Source organism: Vipera berus (assembly GCF_964194415.1).
Source record: "Vipera berus genome assembly, chromosome: W".
Classification (NCBI taxonomy): domain Eukaryota; kingdom Metazoa; phylum Chordata; class Lepidosauria; order Squamata; family Viperidae; genus Vipera; species Vipera berus.
Window position 1 is genome coordinate 53286597 of NC_138210.1, and position 10698 is coordinate 53297294.

General features: G+C 43.7%; 1 protein-coding gene across 1 annotated transcript; it reads left to right on the plus strand.

The window, feature by feature from the left end:
- Positions 1-2872: 2872 nt before the first annotated feature.
- LOC308676853 (large ribosomal subunit protein eL28-like) lies at positions 2873-6625 on the plus strand. The gene is made up of 5 exons (XM_081342887.1): positions 2873-2906; positions 4334-4426; positions 4629-4752; positions 5625-5743; positions 6495-6625. Exons 2-5 carry the CDS (start codon positions 4346-4348, stop codon positions 6582-6584), a joined length of 414 nt encoding a protein of 137 aa, XP_081199013.1. The 5' UTR covers positions 2873-2906; positions 4334-4345; the 3' UTR covers positions 6585-6625.
- Positions 6626-10698: the final 4073 nt, after the last annotated feature.

A 10698-nucleotide genomic window follows, 5' to 3' on the forward strand; every position in this document is an offset into this window, starting at 1 on the left:
TAACTTGATCTCCTCCAACACCACTTTCCTCTGTTTCATCCTCTTGATGTTCTCCTTCTCCCGATCCCTTTCCAACTTCCAGAAGTGTTAATGGGGTTGCTTTTAAGACATTATTGTAGAAATCATGCGCTTGCTTCACAGTAATCAGCCGATACCTTTTACCTTCATGCATCACCATCAGCCCATCTGGAATCTCCCATCTGAACCTTATATCTCTTTGCTTGAGCTCATGCACGAGAAATGTATAGTCCTTCCTTCCCCTTAAAATCCTTGGAGGAATTTCTTTTAAAACCAAGACTTCTTGTTCAGCAATCACCACTTTAGCATCGTAGGCAGCTTGTATAACTTGATCTCTAATCTCTCTTTTTGCAAAATAAACCACCACATCTCTAGGCAATTTTCTCTGTCTGGCAATCCATGAGTTCACCCGAAACACTTTATCCATAGCTGCTCTTATTTCAGATGCTGGCTGTTTTAATACCACTTCAAGAGCCTCAGAAATCAGCTGCTTTAAATCTTCTTTAATATTCTCTTTTAAACCTCTGATTCTGACAGCAAACTGCATCTGGTAATATTGGGCTAGACTTAACTCCCTTTCCACTTTTTCTCTTGCATTTTCATTCTCCCGTGCTTTTACTTCTAATATAGCATTCCTTTGAGCCAGATCATCCATTTTTTCATCTAATTCTTCCACACATCCCGCCACTTTATGCACTGAAGACAAAATGTCTACCTTCATCACGCTGAACTTCTGTTCCATCCTCTCTTCCATTCTCTCCTCCAATTTCTCCAATTTCTCCTCCATCTGTGCAAATTTATCACCCATTGATTGATTGATTGATTCCAAAAGTTTATCCAGAGCATCTCGTAAATCCTTCGATGTCAGCACTTCAGGAGGGTGTAATGCCTGTAGTGATGATTGTTGCACTGGCGAAGATCCACCGCTCCGAAGAGTTTTAGGGGGAGGTTTCGCCGCCATCTTTTAGTCCTCAATTATGACGCACTTTCACTTAAAGTTTAAAAAGTCCAAAAAGCTAGAGAGTATAGTAAAATAATCCTCTTCACCATTACCTCTTGTACCGCTCTGCCTGCTCCTTTAAATCATAGTCTTTTCTTCAGGCAGGGATGGTTCGCAGACGCCTGGCTCTGCTCCAAGAAGTTCGGAGCAGAGACGCCGGCCAGCTGGGAGCAACCCAGGCTTCGGGGGAGTTCAATCCTTCAGCCGCCCAAGCTCCAGGCTCAGGCGGCCCCGGAGAACTCTACCCCTACCTGGGGCCTCACCCCCTCCTCTTCTCCCGAGGAGGGGGCTTCAATTTCGCCCGAACAGCTGATCGGCGCTGTTTCGGGCGAAAAAACAAACAGCTGAGCCACGGGCAGCCCGGGAAGGCTGTCTTCGGCGCCGCGCCGCCACCGGAAGTCTCAAATATACCAGCCTACCTCACAGGCATGTTGTTAGGGTGAGAAAAACTGGCTAAAGTTTTTGAATGAAAGGCATACATTTAATATGTAAATTAGTCAACTCAGGGAATTGCTGGCCTGGGCCCCTGTTGGGGTGTGGCATTTTGGGGTTGGCTAATAACCCTCCTCTTCCCGCTGAACACACTTTGCTCCCCCACCCCCCCATCCTGGTCAATTTTATTTCAACTGAATTTTAAATTTAAATCCCTATTTATTTCGGTCACGTTTTATACTGCATTTTAACTGAATGGTTGTTTTTTATTTTTTTATTGAAAAGTTTTATAAAAATTACAATATTATCCCCTCCCCAACCCCCCCCTTAAACCCCCCCTCCCCCTCCCCCACTTCCCAAAGCTGATTACAGGGTTAAAAGATATATAATAATCATAATCTATTAACTGAATGGTTGTTAAGCTACCAAGAATCACCTTTGGCAAGATGGATGGATGGATGGATAGATGAATGCCAAAACTTCAATATGGTAAAGGTTACAAAATTAGTTTGTTTTTTTTTAGAAAGACAATGTTCTGGTAAGATGGACGAAACGATCTTTTTGGTACCCCTCCTGGTCTAAGTAACCTCCGGGTGTAACAACTGTGGAACTCTCCATATCTATTATTTATTTATTTATTTATTTATTATTTTGATTTATATACCGCCCTATTCCCATAGGACTCAGGGCGGTTTACAGGGCAGTTAAAATCATACCATACAAAAATTAGAAGATTTAAAAGTAATACAGTTCCCAGAATTCCCAGCCAGACTGTTATTAATCCCAATGACAACTACATTTTTAAAAACGTTTTTTTTTCAATTGGGCAATATTGTGCTCGTCACTAAATACTGCCCTCCGCATCTGCAAGAAACAACAAAGCAGCGAGGTGAACAATGAATATACACTTCCTATTGTAGGAGGGGCACGAACGCATTCGGGTATCTCCGGGGAAACAGTCCCAGAGGCTTCTGATTGGTCCCGAGTCGCGGGATATGTCAACGTTCTACATATCTCACGAATGGAAATAAATTCCGCACTTTCCCCTACCCACGTGACTTTCGGAGACCTCAGGGAGGGCCGCTCTCGACGGACGGTCGAGCTCCTCCGAAACGACCGCCGAGGTAGCCCGATTCGTTTCCGAGCATCTCCGAAGCGCATCCGATGGTTTCCGAAAGAGGCGACTCTCCGGGCTACTCTTTAGTCGTTGCCACTCTACCATTGACGTCTCTATGGTGAAACTGCTTTATGGATTTACACGGATGGCTCAGACGGGGGGGCGGGGGAAAGAAAGCCTTTCCATTCTGGGGCGGAAGTGCTCGTAGCTTGGAGAGCGGAAGTGACTGGAGTTCGAAGGAGGAGGAGTTTGCTCGAAAGGCGGAAAGGCGTATAAAATCCCCTCGCCGCGAATCAGCCCTTCTTTTTCCGCTTCCGGTCGCGGTATCGGCAAGAGGCGGTGAGGTCTAGGGCCGCGCGTGTTTGTCCAAGGGGAAGACGCTGTCGTGGGTGGCAAAGAAATGGATAGAAATGGGGGATAAGGACAGAGCCTTCTGGGGGGGTTGTTTAAAAAAAGGCGCCACGTGGTCGAAAATATTAATCCTCCGTCCTTACGTGTTGTGAATATAGATGCCCAGGAAGAAAAATTGAATGCGCCTCCCTCCCCCCGCCGCCTTCAATCACATTATATTCAAGCTCGGCACATCAGGTTTTCACGGGACATGCTGGGTGTTTACAGCAAGATCTAAACCTTTTTAAAAAACGGATTCACTTGAGTCTCAGTGGATTTCGTTTTAAGGGATTACGCCTTGGCGCTGAACGCTTTTTCTCTTATAGGCAGAAGGATGTGGAGTGTTTCCCTCCTGTTTAAAAGAGGCTTTCGGGAACTTCGTAATGCAGTCGGGTTTTTTCACACGCAGATGAGACGAAATTTATTTATTTATTTATTTATTTATTTATTTATGGGATTTATATCCCGCCCTATCTCCCGAGGGACTCAGGGCGGCTAACAACAAAACTTAAAGGTCTCTACAGTAAATTAAAAATAAAAATTTGAAATAAATTAAAATAAATTAAAGAATAGAGTTAGAATTGTAAACATAATTAAAATCCCTGTCAGTCTAGGTCAGCCCAATAAACTACGTATTTGGCGAGATGGTGCCTGGTTGTCCTCTTCATTTTTTGAAGGGAAGCATTTTTTTAAAAAAAGGAACATTGCTTTAATTTCGTGAATCCTTTAGTGCAGTGGTAGGCAACCTCGGCTCTTTTATGACCCGTGGACCTCAACTCCCAGAATGCTGGCTCAGGAATTCTGGGAATTGAAGTCCACGAGTCATAAAAGAGCCGAGGTTGCCTACCCCTGCTTTAGTGGAAGGAAGATGATGGGAGAAAGAGTTGCCCTAATTTTCATTTGTGCTACTATTTCAGCTTTGCCGCTCTTTGCAGAGGAGGAAAAACTAAAAGAATAATTTTTAGGACTTATTGGCAAAGGGTGCCTTTTACTCAAATAACCAGTCTTTTATGTTTCAGTTGGATTCTTCATTTTTAAAAATCATCTTTTCCAGATGTTCAATTCTGGGGTCCTCAAGTGGCGTGGAAAACGTAAAGGAATTAGGAATATAGCCTATCGAGTTGGAAAAAGCTCTTTCACTACATTATTTTACATTTGTTTCAAAGACCCAGGGAAAAAAATGTAAATAAACTAGAATAATATGAAATAGCAAGCATAAACTTGAAAGTAGCAGTGACATTAAAACATATATATATTTGGCATTGAAAGGAATATGAATACCGTTGGACTTTAAAGAGAAATCACTCAGCTCTGGGATTTTGAAATTAAATGAGTTGTATAAAACATGAATGTTTGCTTGGTCTTCCCTTGCCCAGGAATTCTCCACAATGTCAGCTCATCTGCAGTGGATGATCGTACGCAACTGCTCGAGTTTCCTTATTAAAAGGAACAAGCAAACTTACAGCACGGTGAGCCACACTTCCTACCATCTTCCAAACTGACAGCCTCGTTGCAAACCATTCTAGGGTGTTCTTAAGCTTTCCTGGACTTTGAACCTTCTATTTTTCATATATTCCCTTTTCAGATAAAATTCCTGCCTTTAGCTGGCAGAACTCTTCATTGTTAAGTTGCAAGGAATTCTAACAAAAAGTGTTTTTTCTTTCTTTAAAGGAGCCCAACAACCTTAAGGCACGTAACTCCTTCTGTTACAACGGTCTGATACATCGCAAGACAGTTGGGGTAGAACCAGCCGCTGATGGGAAGGGCATTGTTGTAGTCCTGAAGAAGCGTGCAGGTGGGTGTGCTCGGGTTAAAGCAAATTCATACTGAACAGAGAAGGTAGAACGGAAAAGGTTGGAAGCGACCTTGGAGGTCGTCTACTCCAGCCCCCCCCCCCCGCCTCTGCTCAAGCAGGAGACAACTTATACTATTCCAGACAAGTGGCTGTCCAGTCTCTTCTTAAAAGCCTCCAGTGATGAACCACCCACAACTTCTAAGTGTGGCCTTACTAAAGCTTTATAAAGCGGTACTAAATTTCACTTGACCTTGCTTCTATCCCTTAATGCAGCCTAGGACTGCATTGGCTCTTCGGGCAGCTGCAACACATTGGTAGCTCATATTTAAGCGGTTTCACTAGGATGTCTAGATCTCTTAAATAGCTACTGCTGTTGAGCCAGATGTAGCCGTACATCTGTACCTGTACGTTTTATTTTTCTTGCCCAAGTGTAAAGCCTTACTCTTCTCTACATTGAATTTCATTTTGTTAGGCAGTTTAGGAAATGATAGAAATAATATGGTGATTCTTGAACTATGGATAATGCAAATTGATGAGGCTCAAGGACAAAAAAGTTGCCTGTGTCTGCATATAAAGTTCTGATGAATTTATATCAGTTTTGTGGAACCAGAAGCAACTATTACATCTCATAATGATTCCGAGCCACTCAAAAATACAACCAACATGTCAAAAATATTTCTAAATTAAACCATAAGTTTGCAAAATCGTGCATTTAAAATAGTTAAAAGGCCTGGGTAAGTTATATTCTGAAACTCTTTGTGTCCTGTAATGAGCTATTTTAGTCTCCAGTGTCTAACTGTAGATACCCAAGTGTATCTGGTAGAACCTGCAAACAGTGTTCCATTAATAGTCTACACTCTTCTGCTTCTCAGGCCAGCGAAAGCCAGCCACTTCCTATGAAAAAATCACCATCAACAAGAATGCACGGGCCACTCTTAGCAGCCTCCGCCATATTATTCGCAAGAATAATTACCGCAAGGATTTGCGCATGGTAAGTCAGCCTTCTGGATTCTCCCTCTGCAAGGTGGCGTTTGGATGGATTTCATCAAGCTTCCATTAATCCAATTAGTATGTAGTAGTGATTCATGATAAACCAAACTGCTCCATCCAGCTAGAAAGGAATGCAAAATACGAGTCTTTGTACTCTAAATCAGGACCCTGCAACCTTAACAACTTTTTAAGATTTGCGGACTTCAGCTCCCAGCTGGCTGAGGAATTCTGGGAGATGAAGTCCACAAGTCTTAAAGTTGTCAAGGTTGCAGATCCCTGCTCTAAATCCTAAACCCTGGCATTTTGAAGTGAAGAGTGGGTTGGTTAAGAAGGTGTACTGCATGTTCAAATTATGGAGTAAATTAGAAAAAAAAAACTTATGTGTAATTTGAACCAGGGTTTCGCGGTCTCAGCAGGTTGGGCACCCTGGTTCAATAATCTGAAAGCCTTAAAAAAATATTGCTCCAAATCTTTTGTGTATTTTTTTTTGACTCAGCCATTTTTTGCCCTTTTTAAAATACTGAGAATGCTTGGGCACCCCAACAGCTGTGGGCCTTCTATTGCCCATATCTCAGTTAAGATTATGAGAGTGTGATCAGAACAGATACAGGTAAAAGGGTTAAAAGCTTGACTCAGCGTTGTTTGAGGAATGAGAAGAGCATGCATATAAACATTAGGAAATGTTGGATTTGAGGAGAGAAGAAATGTATCTGGAGTTTATTCACTACCCCCTTTTTCTCCCTCTATTCCAGGCTGCCTTGCGTCGGGCCAGTGCAATTTTGCGCAGCCAGAAGCCCGTGGTGGTGAAGAAGAAGAGGACTAGGGCTCCCAAGACTGCATAAAAACAGTTCTCAAATTATCCAATAAAGGAATAAAACCAGAGACCAGAATGTCTGTCATTTATAAATCTCTAGTCATGGGATAGTAGTGGTCCCTATTTTTCTACTTGCATTTTTACGTGCTTTCAAACTGCTAGGTTGGCAGAAGCTGGGACGAGTAACAGGCACTCGTTACGCGGCACTCGGGATTTGACCCGCCAAACTGCCGACCTTCTGATCGACAAGCTCAGCGTCCTAACCCGCTGAGCCACCGCGACCCACTACGGTGGGAAGATAACAGTGTTCTGTGCGCCTTTGGCGTCTAGTCATGCCAGCCACATGACCATGGAGATGTCCTTGGACAAGTACTGGCTCTTCAGCTTTGAAACGGAGATGAGCACCGGCCCCTAGAGTCGGAAACGACTAGCATGCATGTGCGGGGGAACCTTTACCTTTTTAGTCATGGGATTGCTTCTTTCCTCCAAAAAATGAACTTTGGCTGTTTCCACTTATTCTGAAAACCAAATAAATGTCCCCAAAATTGCAATTTCTGTAGTGGGATGGGATTTGAAAAATAACATGGATTTGCAACTTAAGTTTCAAGTCATGTTTGATTTTAATTAAGTCTCCCTCCCTCCTTCCTTGATGCCACAACTGAGGTCACAGCTAGTTGGAATGGAAATGGTTTTGCTCCTTTTTTAGGAGGTCTTGGGTCTGGTGCAGATTCTTTTGAAAATGCTTTCCTACGATAAGTGTGCAAACGGTATGAGTAACTATCTGAGGAACTCAGGGTGATCTCCATGGTTCCCTTCCACTTTTTTTCTTCTACCTTGAAAATTACATTAACTACAAGCAAGAGTTGCTTTTTAAAAGCAGAAATCAGTCCATTTCCTTGTATGTTGACACAGGCCTTTTTGGTAAGCATCAATGCAAAATCTGTAGGTTTTTCCCTCTCTATGACGTCTTGAACTAATCAGCAGAATCTTAAAGGTGCTGTGAAAAGAGAGACCAGTCTGTGGTCTTAGTTAAACCAGGAAAACTTTAAATTTATCCTGATCAGATTGTTGGTGGTTAAATACCTGTGTTGGGCTATCCTTTTGCCAGTTACAGTCTCTTGACTTCATTGTTTACAAGGTGAATTTATTATAATCAATTCCTGGTAAAGTGTACTGCTAAAATATCTTCCTTCCAAAGAAATATCTTTTTTTTTCTGGAACTAAGCTGTTAAAAGCGTAGGTTAGGAGAAAAGGCAAAAAATGAAATAGATTTAAGATGTTTACACTATCCATAGGGAGAGTGGTATTTGAGATGGTTAATTGGCTTTGCAACCATAAGGTGGCAGTTAAGAGCTGAAGCAAATCTAGGGTGGTGGTTTATTTTCACTTTTATCCTTTTGTCCTAGATTTCAAGAGGTTGGATTTACGTACCCTTGTCTACGCTGTTGCCACAGCCAAGTAATTAATGCTAGTTGATGAGAAGCATTTTTAGGGGACACAAACCCAAAGGAAATACTTAATAAACGATACAGCAAAAGTCAATGAAGAAACCTGATTGTTTACTCTGTATCTATAGCAGATATGTCAAACTCGCGACATCACGTGACATTGCGCAACGTATCGAGACGGTTTTGCCATTGCTGGCAATGGGGTGGGTGCAGCTTCTGGATGATGTGTCCGGCCCGCGGGCCAGCAGTTTGACACCCCTGATCTATAGGTGCTGTGTGCATTTGGCTATCTCATGCCACGGTGACTGGATGGCTTTTGAGATATTCAACAAGAAAGATGGGCTTTCCAGTAAATAAATCTTTGCTTCTCTTCCTAAAAGCGGCCAAGATGCGATAGTCCTGCAATTGGACTGACTATGGGCCGTCAAAATTGAGCTGGCTGTAGCAAATTAACTTTGCAAGCCAATAAACGAGAGTATAGGAGGTCCTCAACTTGCGACAATTGACCCCAAAATTTCTGTTGCTAAGAGACATTTGTTAAGTGAGTTTGGCCTCATTTTATGAAAAATGACGACGTAGTACGGTTGACTGCGAGAGTACCTTTACTAGCAGGATATCCAAGCAATTGCAAAGTCAGCGTTGGGAGTCACTCGCCCCCAACGCGTCTTTTAAACGTTGCCAATAATTGAATAACAGCCCCACCCGTAACTGTAACTGAATGGTCATTAAATGAACTGTTGTAAGTCGAGGACTGTATAGCTCAAGGTTGAAATGACAGATCCTTGGTGCTCTCTGAGCTTGGTTGTTTTCTTGTGAGCGTTTCATTACCCAAACTAGGTTACTTCATCAGTGCTAATAAGGAGTGGGGTTTTCTCTCAGTGTATATTCTAGTGGCTTGCCATGTCAGTGTTGCTGGTCTTGGAAGTTTTTTAGTTGGGCTGTTTATTTATTGGCTAAGTGGGTCTTCAAACTTGGCCCTTTTATGACTTGTGGACTTCAACTCCCAGAATTCCTCAGCCAGGCCCGCAAGCTGAGGAATTCTGGGAGTTGAAGTCCACAAGTCATAAAAGGGCCAAGTTTGAAGACCCCTAGGCTAAGACATGAAGAAAATTTTAATTTCACAACATACGGACAGACCAAACCGTAGTTTCAACCGGGAAGCTGATCATCTTACATCAAGACAAGTCCAAAAAACGCTGGGGTGTTTTTAGAAGCCTGGCAGCCTGCCAAATTAGCCATCAATAGACACACAGACGTCAACAACATCTAAGGTATGTACAACGCAAAAGAGACAACCTGTCAGAATCCATTTATATCATATTCATAAATGGAATGTTTCAAACATATCCCATGGATTCTGCCATCTCCCGAAGAGAAGAGGATAGATGTGTATTGAACCGGCAATAGGCATTTCAAAGGAAAGGAGAAGCCTTTTGAACTGGGGAAACAAAAGGGGGGCTAGCATCTGGTTTTTGTCACGGTAGACAGCAATAAACAAAAGGATCCTAACTTCCTTTTTCCCACGAGATGGATGATACGAGAGGAAGGATGGGGGACTGACCAAATGGGGATTAAGGGGGGGTTAAACCGGGAACTCTTTATAAGGGTTTACATTGTGGAAATATTAAGCCCTGTCTCATTTCCTACAACCAAGCATGTCATAGTAAAGATTCCTTTTGGACTAATAACTTGACTCCAAGAGTTTTTGTCTTCCTAAGACGTGGTTTGGGGTGGGTCCTGACATTAGACAGGGCTTGCAACGAAAGTCAACCCGGGAAGAAGAACCTTACCGGGGGACTTTGCAAATAAATATGATGTCTGACGATGAAGCAAGAAGGGAAGGAAGCCCCACGGAGAAGGAGCCTTCCTCCCAGCCGAACTCCCAGAAACATTGGGAAGCTGAAGCATCATATTCCTCCTGGGAGGAAACGGCGGAGCAGCACGAACAAAAACCCCGGTGGTCGATGGGCGTTGGAAGGAAAAGTGAGTGGGAAAAGGCTTCGAGAGAAGTGACCCTGAGACGGAGCGACCACCAACCGGAATGGAAACAAGAGATGGAGAACTCCCTGCACGCCAGTGAGGAAGAGCGGATTCTGGAAAAAGCTATTGACTTGATGAAAACAACCCTGAGCTCACTAAGGGAGGAGAGAGCTGGAAACCACAACACCTGGGGTCGCAACTGGAGGGGTAACGGAAGGGATCCAACACCTGAAACCCCAGGGCTGTCCAATGGAACAGGAGCCGCTGACTCAGCGGTACCCACCCCCCCCAGACCCACAGATGGGGATCGAGATGAGGAGCGATACACTCTGCGGCGCAGACAACGATCCAGCCAAAGATTCCCACCCCTGGAAGCAAAATTCAAGGGGGAGCCATCACGACTGGGATTTTTCCTAACCCAAGTCCTCAGCTACATGGAAGAGTACGGACGGGACATCCCCAGTGACAAAACACGCATCCGAATTGTGCAATCTGCCCTGGACGGGACGGCTGCAGACTGGGTGGTGAACCTGCATGACTCCAACGCCCCAGAACTCAACGACTTCAACCGATTCATGTCATCCTTGAGGCGACGATTCGAGGACCCTTTGGCTGACCGGAAGGCCCGGGAGAGAATCAAGATGGTGAGGCAGGGCAGGAGAACAGTGGCCGAATATACCCAAGAATTCCGAGCCATCGCCAGCAAGCTGAACT